Raw genomic sequence first — 15383 nt, 5'->3', positions numbered from 1 at the left:
TTTATTAACAGACAGAAAGATCCTTCTTCGCGTCTGGTTTTGAATATTGAACTCGTAGGTTTTCTTTCTTTCTTTCTTTCTTTCGCAACAAATAACACAGCAACACATCTTCTTCTTCTTCTTCTTCTTCGAGTAACCTTTTTAGAAGCATTTTTATACTCATTTTTCACAGAATATGTGCACGCGTCTCAACAAAACAAACACTTTGCCGCATGTCTCGGTCGTCACCTCAAAAGTGAGTGGCGGGAAGCTGCGATGAGTCCGTCTCTATCGCGTGCAGCCAAATTGTACCTTAAGAAGACCCCATAAATATAACTGCAGGTGGTACATATAGTTACCACTGTGCTTCAAAGAGTTAAATGCATCTAAAAATATTTGAGACACAACCTGCAGTTTAACATTCCGTGATAAGAGAACTTTTCCATCACAGTGATCGTGTCGACAGCCATAAAATGCAGACGTCCTCTTCAGGAAATTCTGCCACGAGCTCTCGTACCGGATCCTGCCTGAAGCAAGAAATCGCCGCGTGAACCAATTACTTAGGTCACGGCCAGCGGAAATCAGGCAGAGCCGTGCGTGAGACGCGTACACGTGATTATCTTTTTACAATTCAACGGATTACACAGCGTCGAATGAGAGGAAGACAATGAATAATGAATTAGAAAGGATGTGGAAGGAAGCGGTCGTGGCCTAATTTACGGTACCATTCCGGAATTTGCCTGAAGGGGCTGAGATAGCCGGGCTCTGAGCCGAGATTTTAACCCGGGACCTGCCGAACACGAAGCAGGCCTTTAACAGAACCCCGAGGATCAACAGAATCCTCCGTCTGTCCTAGTGCCAAGCCACACGGATCCAGTCCACGTACCTCAATGGTATCCCCCATCTCTTTCTTGATCTTGCAAGTTGTCACTTTGCCAGAAACATCCTTGCTGTAAGTGAGATTTCAGCTTCTCACAGCGGCAAGTAATCTAGTAGAAACTGGCCGACGTTTCAGAGGTGCTTATTACCTACCATCATCAGGGCGATGATTGCCCAATGATGCAGGAAGTAAGCACCTCTGAAACGTCGGTCAGTTTCTAGCCATTTTTGTCAAGGTAGAACTGACCTTTGTCAAAGTTATTTCTACAGACGCTGACGAAAACTGTCGCTCTGCTGCTGTAGCCATGTCTTCCCGACTCAAGGGGTTGTTTTCGAGGGTCGCGATGTGTCGACTTAGGGCGTCTACATGCTGGATAGACTATCCTGGGTGGAAATCGAACTCCGCTAATCTGAGAGACCATCTCATTAACCGGGAGTTGGTGTCTGAGAATTTCTTTACATAAACCCAAAGACTACAATCACGCAACAATTTTTACCCACTTCTGTCTTCCTTTTTCTCTCTCTCTCTCTGCGAACTTGGCCACAACGAATTCTAGTAACGAACCCAATAAACTACGTATTCAGCGGGAGAAGGGCATCGGAATAACAGGTCGATCCAGAATCCTAATCTACCACACGCTTCGTAGCCGAATGGGTTACGTAGGAGGACGACGTCGGCAGTTCGAGACCCAGCGGATTCTTACGGTAGTATTAAGTTCTAGAAATAAAAAGAGGGCAGAAACGGGTTTGGTTTTGTATGCTTTACCTTCCCGATTTCTGCCCGCTAAAAAATTGGATAGATCGTTCTAAATGGCGTGAAAGTCGAAAGTAACTAAAAATTCTTGAAATATTCCGAAAAAAAATTGAAGTAGACATTGCTGCAGAGCTCGACCGTCCATGTACGACGCACCGTTGGACTTGCCTTAAAAATAAATAAACATCACGTACAAGCAGCTTAAAGTGTCTCGTTTGTGTGCGGTGTGCGGTAGTTGGCTGCCTGTTTTCTGAGTCAAAGTCACACGGTGCGTGATACTGGCTGGTCACGTTCTGAGGCTAACTTCTTCGGTGCGTGCTACTTTCCGCGTTGCCTGACAGCACAAGTCCCTCGGCGATACCGACTACATAAGAATAAAATTAAGAATATATATACGCATGTGTATATAAATATGCATATATATATATATATATATATATATATTTGAGAGAATAAGAAATTTTGGTAGAATCAAAAAAGAGTAAAAACATAATATAATAAGAAATCACACAAAGTACGTCGCCGTGGCTTCTGTGTGTGCGCGCGAGTGCGGTGCATGCTACTTGGTCGGTCGAGTTCCGAGTCATGATGTCCGGCGGTGCGTCGTAGTCAGCAGGTCCCGTTCTGAGGCAAAGTCAGACGGCGCGCGGTAGTTTTCTGTTTTGCTTGGCACCACAAACCCCTCGGCGATACCGACTTGGTAAGAATAAAAAATAACAATATATATGCATACATACATTTTTATATACGTATTTATATATATTTTTTTAATAAGTGAAAGTGCGCTGTCACGGGGAGGCTGCCCGTGACTCTGGCGGCAGTTTGCTAGAGGACAACTAACTGCGTCTCTATCTCAACCACACCCTCCCCTTCCAACTCACGTAACATGTGACGACCTTGAGATCATCACAAGGAAACCCAGACAATGATTACGAGAGAAATGCATCTGGGGTAATGACAGAACATCATTTAGAAGTGGTGGAATGATGACTGTAGGTGCGAAGGAGCTAGTTACTATGAGAAACTGGCAGGGTGCTGGGGCCACCAACCTGGTCGCAAATACTTAGAGTGGACGTGGGGATTCCCCACTAAGTAAAGGAGAGCCACCAAAATGTCTTACCTTGAGGAAACATCTCTCCATGACACCAGCAGCAGCAATCTCAATGTAACAAGTAGAAACAGAACAAAATAAAGAGAGCAATTCTACAAAAACATTTCTTTTGTATCTGACATTACGTCATTAAACAGTTTCACGAGACGCGGTTTTCGTGCACGCTGATTACTGAATTGACGGCAATTTCTGATTGAGGTCACAATGTTTATTAAGATCCCGGGACCCCTTCAACATGATAATCATATGCTGATTGACTACCCAATAACATGATCAATAAAACGTGCAACAAACGAAACTACGTTCTACCTCCAAGATTCAAACGCAAAGGAATCTTCACTCGCAGACGGCTCGAATACAAACATCCGGCAAAAGAGCTGTACCACTTAAAGTCCTCTCCCTTCCATTTCAGCGCGGATTCTTACAGTAGAAGTAAGTTCTAGAAATAAAAGGAGGGCAGAAATGGGTTTCGTATTGTATGCATTTCCTTCCTAATTTCTGCCCTCTAAAAAATAACTGAGGGTTTTCGTGGGTGCGATATGGGAGCCAAAAGATGAGAGGAAGGAGGGGGTTATGCAAAAAAGTATTTATGAGGGAGCAGCCAAAGGTGGTCCAAAGACACCAAACAGATATCATATATCATTTCATTTCCAGGTCAACAATCTTTAACCAAACTTAACATCAATAACTTCACACGTGACACACATCATGCCGCTCAGTAGAGTCCGAAGGATCAAGCTATTTCCTGTAATCCGCTACTACTAAAAATTGAAAATACATTAACATTCAAGAAATGAAGATTCCTCCATACATGCATCACACTCCCCTAAGAACACACAGTTTTACTTCACCACGCAGATAGCAATTCTACTTTAGCCAATGAAGAGACACATTACATTTTCAAAAGACAAATTTTGTCATATTCACTACGAATCCATTCACAAGTTATCACCCTAAATATTGGACATGACAGTGACACTACAAGCCACCTGACGTAAACTAAACTGCCTCGCTTACAGATTAATACTGGAGCCTTTCTTTTCTTCACCAAACCCCACAATTTAAAACATTAACCATTTATGCAGACATTATTCCACACCAGAATAAAATACTGTCACTACAAACTCTACACCTTCTAACACACATGAATCAATGCAGACACGAGGTGCAATCATTGTGAGATACCGGCAGGACCCCTGAAAACCATCCAACTAACACGCAAGACATCCAGGGCCACTGAACCGAGGGCTGTCGCCAGACACAGGATGCGTCGATTGCGCCAACCGTGCACCGAGGCCGAATCCCCCCAACTGACGAGATACACATCATATTGAACAGCTCCACTCCTCAACTATTGCATTTACGTATACCCAAAGGCTACATGTGTTACAAATCACAAACCCTAATGCAACGGAACTGTTAGACTAAAAATTACCTCCGTGCCTACACCCTTCTTCCTACGTCAACTCCAGGCTAAGCTCTCAAGGCAACACTTTCCGCAAAACACTTCTCGTACATTACCTGAGTAATCAAAAGCAACCACTGTTCAGGAACTGCCATCAAATCACTGAATCCAAAGGCTGCCACGTAGCAGGTAACCTTGGGGAGAGGGTACGGGCAGGGACACTGATTCCAACTTTATTCAGTAACAGCACAGGGAAACGAATTAACAGAACAAATGCTCTACTCATATCAAGAAAGCTAACTAATGACAATTATCTGCAACGTATGTTATGGAGCGTTCGCAACAACTAAGTATAAACTATTCTTTTTGGAGGTGCCTTAAACCTCTTGACACCTGAGAATAAATCATTATAATTATCTAAAATATTCACAAGGTTTAAGACACATTCTTCTGTTTTACAAGGTGGCATAATCAAAAGGAATGGAGAATGCCTTGTAGGACAAGCAACATTCCTTCTTCTCGAATCTTCAGATCAATGGTAAAATGGGTTTCTCTCTTCAGCAGTAACTAGAGCATTCAGCATCAATTTCTGTGGATGGAAACAAATATTTCAATTCATGAACACAATTTTTGAACATGGCAACAAAACTTCATGAACAAGTACAAGTATTCATTGTGATCAGGCCAAATATTGAACTGCATATTTATGCTATAGGGGGGAACAATGATTTGACTGTTACACAAACATACTGCAATTTAATCTACAGTACTGAGTCCATAATCTCATTCATTCGCCTGTAAACACAGGGCAACGTACAATGGAACTTGTTATCTGTTTCAAATATTTACATCACTTAGCAGGCATGTCTACTACATTCCAGCACTCAATGAAAAACTCCTGAAGATTAAAATTTAAGGTTAAAGCATGTAGCGAGCCTCAACAAACAATGAGATAAAAAAAGTTCTTGTGCTTATATTTTAAACTGTGGCAGAATAAACTGTAGCTCAGGCTCGTGTGTGGAAGGAAACAATCTTGGCTGAACATAGGTACAATTCTTGAATTAAAGTGCAAAATTACTGAATTATTAATTAGTAAACACATCACATTAAAGGCTCCACAGCACTACACACATCACACGTGTAACAAAAACCTCTCATTAACAAAATCACTTCACCACGTCTACAAACGTTACCTAACCTCAAATTTTGATATCTTATGAACAATATACTCACTAGAGAATCATGAATGTCTCTAGCATACCACAGAAACTGCAATTATGCCAATCTCTCACCGCACGTAGGTAGGTCTTTCTACATATCAACTCACACTTAGTCACAACATGAAATTGGACAGACTCATCTCTCACACGGCAAGCACATCAAATGCATCCTAATGCTCATGCACTTAAGCAACGCATGCCTAGTCTTGTGGACACGGGTTCCTGTTCTGATATCAAGTCTGTCTAACAAAAACACTCCACTGCTTCTGTGGCAAGCAGCACGCAGCTCAGTAGAATCTGAAAGATCACTCTGTTTCCGCTACTCCTAAAAAGTGAAAATACATTCACATTCAACAAAACAAGATGCCTCCATACATGCATCACACTCCTCTAACAACACTTCTACCTTAGCCAATGAACAAGCACCTTCCATCCTCACTACAAACCAATTCACAAGTTAACTTTAAATATGGGTCACGTCAGTGCAAAGTTGTTACAGATATGATTCTGCCATAAAATGTTACAGAAATTTCACTGCATTTGTAGGACAATGAGTTCCGACTCTGCCTCGTTACTAAGCTGAAAACAACAGGATCATTGCTAGACAAAAAGTCAGGAAATGAACTGTGCTGACAGAAGAGTCATTGGACGACATCGGCGCTAGACTTGTGAAAGTCTCTGAAACGAATAGTGCGGGAGACGGCGTTTCAGCAATGTCTTTATGAAGGGCTACAAACTTGTTAAAACTGCAGCTGTGTAAGACAACAGTAGTTCATGCTCTGAAAAACATGATGTGGTTGTGAGAAGACATTTGATTGGTTTCTTCAGTCTGACCTGATGAAGTTTATCTACTGTTGGTGTTTCTTTTTCTGGCGAGGCCCAGTTTTCTTTACATGGAAAGGTGAATTCTCAGAAGAGATGGCATTGGAGTACAGATAATCTTTTTTTTCAAAACTCCCGAAGAGATGCGTGTGAGCCTCGGTGAATGCCTCGCCCTGTCTCTGCCGGCCTCGGCCTCTATACATACATCTTTATTACATTCCATGGATCCATAAGTTAGTCAGATGACATCAGAATGTGGAATAAGTGATAATAATACAATACATGTTATACAAACACAAGTCATATAAATGTCACAAAAATACAAACAAAGGATAAATTACGACTTACTTGTAGACATTAGGAATTCATCGACAGAGTTGGGTTGTAGCACCATCTTAATAGCCAGGTACAACTTTCACTAATTTTATCTTGTCCCGTCAGAAGAGACTAGTGCCTTCATACCATCATAACAGCGTAGCGCCAAGTTATGGATGTGTTGTGATTCACACCAAAATAAAAAGAAAAAATGTTCAGAGTTTGCCACTGGAATACGGTGAAGGTGCAATGATTATTGGCTTATTTCAGCTGCACGGGTTAAATGGTAGGACTGGTATGAATTGTGATCATGGCATATTTTAAGATACTGGCTTTACATCTGCCCTGAGGGACTGAGGAAAAGCATGAAACACCTGTCATGATAGCTGGTTGTGTGAGCCAGAAGTGCTAGACTCTATGGTCTTTTTCCATCTGTTTCCATTATAACTCAGTTCTCTTTAAAGAAGGATTTATGTGACCTTCAAATTTTGAACAGCAACAGTCGTAAACTTTTCCCAGACCTGCAGCGACTTTCACTCTTTCTCATCAACTCTCAGGCCTCAAGATAATAAATGGGGGACAGTTTCTTCTGAAATGCTGTGCCATTTTATTAACAGTTCCACTAACTCAGGCCTGCTATTGCAAATTGGTCACATATTACTTAATAATCTTCTCTAATAAAATCAGTCATTAATGAGATGACATGAAACTGCTATTGTGTGGGCAGTCTTTCAGTGTCAGTCTCAGTTTCTGTAGTTGCATCCTAACTTTTGAGTTGACATTATTAATTAATTTGAACAGTTGCTAACAGTGATAATTGCTGTTTTCCACCATACCCTGTGACACAGAGAAGTACAAAGGGCGCACGTTCCCTGCCCACCGCGTACTTGCACGATCATCAGTAATGCAGGTAGGTTCTGAGACAGTTTCACAGTTTCTGAACAAAGACAACACCTGAGAAAATAATACGATTGCCACCAGTTGTACAGGCACAGGAATTTATTTTAAGCAACACGGTCTACAAGACTTTCCTATGTACATACGAGACATGCAGATTGAAGCTCAGATTTGAGTTACGGTGTGTGATTCAATTACCACTACAACAGATGGACACATTTAAAGCTTTCTACAGCATCTGTGACAGTGGAAATGAAAGCGAACAGTTTAAACTTCCAAGCTTTTATTGTTGTATAACCACAATACAACATTCTAACCACTTTTATCACACACTAGCATTAATTTACAATTGTGTTGCTGGTTTGTGATAAAAATGCTCGGAATGTTGCGTTACGATCATGCGTTAATAGACATTATGAAGGGCGTGAAGATATTATTGTAAAAGTTGAACTTCAGAAGCAAGAAAAGAATCTGGCGAAGAAATTATCTGTGGATTGGAATTTGTTCCATATTTTTTGAAGGAAACGCAATCAAAGTTAACGGAGCCCGACGGCATTGAAGACGACCAACACTGAATGTTGCTACATCTGCAGTACGGTCTTAAAGCAAATGGAGTTCCTGCCATAGAAATCGAGTCTTTTCTTGTGTGGAGTTCTTTATAGAAATACTTATCTCAAACCAGATGTTTCCCTTGTAAATGAATGGAAAGTTCTTATTTAAGAAGCCAGCTGGTACGACAATATGGACTTGCCATTCTCAAGCTTCATCTTTTTTGTTGCTTATTGCATTTGAATGAAAGAATTACACTTTTGCATATTTTGATAAACGACCCCTTAACCCATCAAAACATGACAGAGCTCTAAAAAAATGCATGGATTCTGCAGATTTATTTCTGGTCTTTCAGGATTGAGGGATATTAAAGGAAAATTCTTAACAGGACTAACAAATTTTAAAAAAACTTAATTTATCCCACTGAAGCAGTTTATTTTTAATAATAAATTAATATTTAATTTAAAATATATAATAACAATTATATTCACATAGGGGCTGAACCTGCAGCCGTAGTCTTAGAATAAATAAAACAGTTGAGGAAGCCACAAAAGGCAACGGATCTGCGACGCCAACACAAAAGAAATTCAGAAATAGTTTGAGAAATAAAATAACAGAAGACTGAAGTAGCAAAAGTCACATCCAGTGTTAAATCGTGTATATCCCTCAGAATGATAACTTATGCTATTAAAATATAACTAATTTAATCTTTAGTCTATGATACAGCAGGTAGGAATGACGACGGATGCCACTCGGAACTCTTTTTGACTGGCAAGATGAGCTACAGAGTTTGGGGTTGATACAAACGGAAGTTCACATCAATGAAAGAAGTAAATTACAGAAGCAGTTTCAGTTGTCTGAGCATTAGATAGATGGAAAGTGTCCAGGATACAGGCTCCACACAGCACAAGACACCTCACAATCTCTGCAACAGAAAAATGATCTTTCAGTTCTATGGTGAGCGCAGGGCTTCAGTCACATCAAACCGTCAATTGAAAAAAGATGCTGATGAAGGAAGATGAAGGAAAAGTGGGCGTGGTGTGCATTTTAGAATTTTCAGAAACAAGACCTCAGAGGCTTACACTCATGCACTCTTCAGGACAGGATGTCAGCAAGCAGATGGGCGACTGTCAGATGTTGTTTCTTCCCTCATACTAACTTATTTTAAAGGCTGAATTTCATCGGTGGATTTTTATTAGAAGTTCCATTGTAAGCACAGAACAGCTTATGGACTTGCCCATGTCTGACGTTGTCTTTCTCGTCTTCCAGTTTGCCCATCGAAGCTTCTCCCAAGTTCCCCAAGGTGCTACAAAATCTCACGCATTCACTGCAATCTAGAGAATTGCAATGAATGCAGGAAGTCCGAAGCTTCAGAGGCTGACGCTAACTTCCCTCCTCACCCCGCAAGTATCACACCGCACTTAGAGGGACGGCCTGGTAGAGGTCGAGTCATAGTCAACGGTTCGTGCAGACATCGAGTCCGTCAGAGGCAGGGTACGGGAGAGTCCGGGGATTGAAGACAACGGTTCTGGCAGGGATCGGGTGGGGAGAATTTTGAAGAAAAAAAAATCAAAATTTTCGAAAAGTCGAAAATGAAGGAAAATTTTTAAAACGAGCACCAAACTTAATTTTTTTTAAATTGAGACATCAAAACTTTTTTCGATTTTTTTTAGTTATTTTCGCTTTTATGACGTTTCTAACCATTTCTAAGTATTTTGAAAATTTTCGAAATTTTAATTTTTCTAAAAATTATCGAAAAATAAAAAATGTATGAAAATCTCCAAAAAGCGCAGAAAAGTATAAATTTTGAAAAATTCAGACTTGCATTTTTTTACGAATTTGTCGAAAATATGAAGCATGCGAATGACCAGAACTCCATTTTTTTGAGTTCACTTGACGCGAGGACCGCGTATGAAGAAGGGCAGTCGCTTTTGAGTGGAAAGTGGAAGGCACGCAGTCTGTCTGTCAGCCTCGTGTGTACTCACCTGCGCGTTTTTAGTGGTGCTGAGACGCAAACTCGTCATCCCAACGTGGACCAGAAGATGGCGACCAGTCTGGTGTATCTCGAGGCCTGGAATAAGAAACCACGGCGACATCAGCCTTTCACAGTGCGCCTGTGTGACGTCATCTCTACACTGCGTGCCTCAGAAAAAAAGTTTTCATCGCAGATCTGGACTTGCTTTCGTCCGCTGTTTCCCGTTGGCTAATGACCGTATGACTCGAGGCACTGATTGTGTGTATAAACACCCATCACATCATTCTCTGACGATGGAGATACAGATGGCCTCCGAAACGTCGGGATTTTCTTCGGAATTTACGCGGCTGGTCGCCACAAATCTTCAAGTAACTGTGTTGAATGTTATAACCACTAATTAATACGAAATTAAAAGACAAAATGAAATCTTGTTCGAGGACATATTTCAGGACTGATAATTTAGGGACAGAAAGTTTCCTTTGGTGGCACCAAGTAAAACCATGAAGGGAAAGTGTCGGCGAGGGGCCCGATGCTAGCAGACGTCTTCCTGCCGAAGCCTCCACAATATCTCCGCCGTCGGTTAGCCCCGTGAGATGACATCTTGGAATCCCACTTAGTGGCCCTATTAAGGGCCCAACAAGCTCAGAAGCATCGGCTACTTCGGCTGTCGAGAAGACATCAGCAGGATCAACAAATAACTATCGACTCTGAGAGGAAGCTTCCTGCTTCACTGTAGCAGGTCTATGAGACTCGCCACTCGTCGACGTCTTGCACCGATCAACAGATCCTCCCACAAACTACAACTCGGTTTCGGCTAATTCAACCCAGCCAGTGGGGTGCCCGAACACCGTTGAAAGACGCGGTAAAGCACGTCTTTGCGTCTTAATCGCAAAGCCTTCAGGAGCAGCGAGATTCACAACGGGCCTCGTCACACTCAAGCCGAACGGCCAGCTTAAGAAGTCGGATTCAACGTGCAGCTTCTTTCCCAGTCGTTGCTGCGACATTATTCCTCAGTAGGGATACTTCCCGGCTTCCCTGGATGCGTCGAAGGTCAGCCAAGTGCAGCGGTACCCAGAAGATACACACGCATTCCGTCCATAATCATGACGTGCACTGCAAACCCTGGAATTACTTTTAATGTCAGTGGAGTCCTCCCGCCAAAGTAACAAACCCCGTCGAGCAGAGTCTTTCTTGAGACGCTAACAGTCGCTCAGTTAGTGTAGAAGTTCCCAGGGTTTTACGAAACAAGCCGAGCGACTTCAGCGCCAGTGACACTGTGATCAAAATGGAGGACAACGTCTGACACCCTCAACGCGAGACTGACAAATGAGCGCTTCTTTGCGCGCACAGAGGAGATGTTTAATGTTCGCAGACCTCGGGTAAAACCGCTGAAATAATGTGATTGGCCTTGGCAGGGCAACTGATAGTTGCTCTGTACTTCCGTTCTGCCACAACGGCACCCCCCGAGCGACATTTGTTACCACAAGACCAAGACGTGGAAGGGACAGGGAAGGAGCTGAGGGATGGCATTTCCCGTTGAATTTCAACGGACGCTTTCGTCTAGTCATTACAATGCAAAGACGAACATAAACCCGCCATGAGGCAGTTCTCAGCCTCACGCTGTCACGTAGGAACAGCTTCGTGGACAGGAACACTATTTGTCGATATTGTTTTAGCGTTTCGGAGGAACATACTGTCTCCATCGTCAGGGACCTACGTGAGAACGTCTTACCTGTTGCTTCCGGACTTTTCGTCTGTTGACGAAACCATAAATTCCGAATCCATTTCATCGTCTTCGTCGTCGTCGTCACTACTGCGCTGCTGTGATTGGTCAGCGTCCCTCTTGCCGATGGTCTGGAGCATTTCCCTGTTGGCTTGGATCTGGTCCTGGGACTGGCGCATGCGCCTTCGAGCTATTTCCAGCAGAAGTCGTTGCCTTAAGACGTCCAGTGGGTTGACGATCGAGAGCGAAGGTACAGCTCCGGTCCGCTTCATTCGACGTGCGGCCTGAGGGCGAAGAGTGACCATCTTGTTAAACTCGAGGAAGGAGAAAACATGGGAGACCTAGACACAGATGGTTTTCAGAGAAATAAGGAGTCGATGTGTCTGACGGAGATAAACCATCCGGGTTGCACGAAGGCTGATCAGGTGAGCAAATATCAGCTTCTGCCACGAGGGTTTTGTATCACGTGATTTGTTTTGATTAGCGTGGAAACGTCTTCTTGGTTTTCGAATCGCGTTCACAATAAAACTTTCGAGAAGTTCGGGTGAACATTCATTCTCCCTCGCTTAAAACATTTACGTTAATCATAACATTAAAGCAACGCAGAATTAATAACGGCATTAACAAAGATTCTTACTGCGTCCATCATCAGGTCAATGGTGGAGGCACTAACCATCTCTGAAACGTCGGTTAATGCGAGACAAAAGACAGCCAACTTTATAACAGCCGCTGTGATAACCTGATTTCTCACATAATTTTGTACTATTACTTACTTCTTCCACAGTGCAATATAAGATATTGCTATTGTTCGCAATCTGCGAAGTAAACAATAAAAATTAGCCTTAAAATGCAACGACACGCATCGAATGATTAGGCTCATGGTAACATTTTGTGGCTACGAAAACTTATGAAATGTAAGCATTTGTCGGATTTCTCGGCAGTAACACTGCGTGCACACTGCTAGTACTAATTCTCCACACAGAGTAAAAGAATTCTCCAAATATTACGAGCGTATAATTTTCGGAAGGTAGACAAAGTCCAGAAGAATTATTTAACTGCACTCGTGAGACAACTTCATGTTTCAAGAAAATCGACCCACGTATTTATAAGACAGTGGACAGAAACACAGAGAACACGCCATTTCGTTAGGCGAAGACTACGCGTGTGTTACGGCACTGAAGTCGTGCTTAAACCTGTATTTTCTGAGAAGGCTAACATTCCAGGATCAATATTGGGATTAATTTCCGTGAATTCCATATGAGTACTGGCATCGATAAATTGAGTTTTATATATTTCACGGAACTGCGCAATAAGGCAACAGCAACGGAATATTCAGTTTGCGGTGATTAAAATTAAGCCCATCTAAAAGTCTTTCAGAGTGGCAATTACGTATTGGCGAATAATAAGAAGCCTTGACATTACTCTGTGAAATATTTTGTGCATAATTTCTGAAACACGTCTGGATGCGTCTAAAATACACGGCCACAATTTTACAGCTTAGATTCGCGTTCTCATCGAATCATCCCTGGTCTACATAAGACGCTGTTTCAGGACGGTCGTAAATGTCGGATGTGGAAGGCTCGATTGTGACCTTTCTGAAGGCACCGATCCAGCATTTGAGGAAATGAATAAAGATCTAACACGAGAACTGCGACTGTCAACAGCGCCAGTGAGACCTTCGGTCTGCAAACGTCCGATTCCCTTGCAGCAGCCCCTGGCAACCACACAACAAGAGAAACTGCAATCTCCAAAGTTTCTGGTAACGAAATAAGAATCTTCCTAGAGCGTTCTTGCGACCTGACAGTGTCGGGTAGAGGACAGTCACACCGCCCTCTCGGACCCTTTAAAAACACAGCGCGCTCCTTGCCTCTGCAGGACCTCACGTTTTCGTCCGTACGCTGACATTTTTAAAAATACGCATGCAGACATTCAGTGAACCATTACATACGTCAGCATTGGCACTTGGCACGTGTTTAAAATGACCACCGTTAGCTTCGTGGCGCAATTGACAGCGGCGAGCAAAGTCGTCTTTTTGGGACACCCTGCAGAATAACGCTGACGAAACAGAGACACCTTATTGTTTTCGCCAGAACTAGCTACACATGAGGGGGGGGGGGGCTGCGTGATGGCGCAACCGGTGGGCCCCGTCACCTGGCTCGATTCCCTCTGCAGTTCGGTGAGGACGTAGAAGCGAGGGTCCGGAGCGCTGTCCCAGTCGCCGTGGGGTCGGAACTTGGCTGACAGCCGTGGAAGAAGGTAGGACGTCGTCTCGTGGTCAGCCGACGGCGCTGCTAGGGCCTCCAGCAACGGGGGTTCGATGCTAGCTGTGCCACAGGACACTAGCGCTGACAGCAGCAGTGTCAGCACCGCGGCGAGCATCTTGATGTCCCCCTGAAAAGACACGCCTTCACTTAGTGTCGGTTCATTACCTCAATGTTCTTGTAACTCAAAAGTTGCATCCTCTGTAAGAATCGTTGAAGTTCACAGGCACATACGGCGATCACGACAGTGGACACAGAAGCTAAGAGCTCGTTTTAGATAATACACCAACACCCGTGCAATTAACGTCCAGTGAGGTGTTACATAAATACGGTCTTTTGAAATGCACACCTTTTATTCTCTGTTAAAAACCATCATATTTTTAACTTGCAGTATATCAATTAATTTGTTTCGCCACTGATGACGACCTCTAGAGATCGAAACGCGTTTGGCATTAGTGTCCTTCAAGGCGTCAACACGGCATGCAAGGTTTTAAGTCTGCAGTCGGTGACTTCTGTTTAAGTAACTGCTGTGCTCAGCGGCTGTAAAATCTACTTTGCAGACGCTCTGTGGTGAAATGTTGATGGCGTATTTACAACAAACACCGGTCTTTCGTTTTTATTAAGACTAGAGCAGAGCGCTCCTTTCGGTGCTCCTCGGGGGGTTTGGTTGCGTTTATAAAATCTTGTGTCTTACACAAGTCATTTGTTTACTCGGCATTGTTGTGTTGGTACAACAATGCCGAGTAAACAAATATAACGTACCATTGTTTGATGACGTCATTTCTTGACGACAAATTTATTTGACGACGACAAATCACAAATTTTTATAGTAGAGAATTAAATTAAATACTGAGCGAGAAATAGATGCTACGAACGGGATAAATCATTTTCAAACCGCAATATTCTATCCTGACGAATTGGTCGAGATGGGAAACTTTCGTGGTCTGCAGATCGTTGGAAGTTTCTGGCACCGTCGCCAGACAAAAGTCGCGGAAAGAAAGAAATGAACAGCTCAAGCTGTCCACTTGCAGCTTTCAGACAACGGAAGGTGTCAGAAGCAATGCACACGACGTCTTCATTATACAAGGGCCTGAATACGTGATTACGTGGTCCCTGAACTTCCTGAATCAGATCCACTGATATTGGACCCATACGGTAGAGAGACACGTGTCAGATCCTAATACATTATCAGCGCAGTCTTCTGATGCTCCTGGAGAGACGCCTGCCCGCCTGCCACCATTTCTGTTTCCAGCGAGGTCCTCACAGCTGCGTGTTCCGAGGCAGCTGTGGGGCAAAACAGGCACAGGGGACTCTTTTCTCACGACAGCCGACAGAGAGCCACAGGTTATGTGACTGCAACCTCAAGCTGGGCACTGGACCAGGGGTACTGAAGGGACACAGTCCATCGCACTCCTGGTCACTTCTGCGATTTGAGTATCGAGTGTCGTGTGTTTCTAAAGGCACCTTCACAATCGCTCACAGTTGGCTGCTTT

General features: G+C 43.2%; 1 protein-coding gene across 5 annotated transcripts in view; it reads right to left on the bottom strand.

Moving 5' to 3' along the window:
* Nucleotides 1-3353: 3353 nt before the first annotated feature.
* Nucleotides 3354-15383, bottom strand: part of Dh44 (corticotropin-releasing diuretic hormone 44) — an 81437-nt gene continuing 69407 nt past the window's right edge. For 4 of the 5 annotated variants that reach the window (XM_022073143.2, XM_022073141.2, XM_022073142.2 and 1 more), the window contains exons 2-5: nucleotides 13781-14020; nucleotides 11639-11913; nucleotides 9917-10002; nucleotides 8346-8856 (exon numbers count right to left, since the gene is read on the bottom strand). In XM_022073143.2, the coding sequence (XP_021928835.1) occupies nucleotides 9927-10002; nucleotides 11639-11913; nucleotides 13781-14008 (579 nt within the window). In that variant the 5' untranslated portion in view covers nucleotides 14009-14020 and the 3' untranslated portion in view covers nucleotides 8346-8856; nucleotides 9917-9926. Of the gene's footprint in view, nucleotides 4718-8345; nucleotides 8857-9916; nucleotides 10003-11638; nucleotides 11914-13780; nucleotides 14021-15383 lie in introns of those variants that run through there. The other variant, XM_022073140.2, reaches the window with a different exon arrangement.

The sequence above is a fragment of the Zootermopsis nevadensis genome, unplaced genomic scaffold, assembly GCF_977971745.1.
Source record: "Zootermopsis nevadensis isolate Lab colony 2312 unplaced genomic scaffold, Znev_1.0 Znev_ptg000010l, whole genome shotgun sequence".
NCBI lineage: Eukaryota > Metazoa > Arthropoda > Insecta > Blattodea > Termopsidae > Zootermopsis > Zootermopsis nevadensis.
This window is presented reverse-complemented; position numbering and strand designations above follow the sequence as displayed.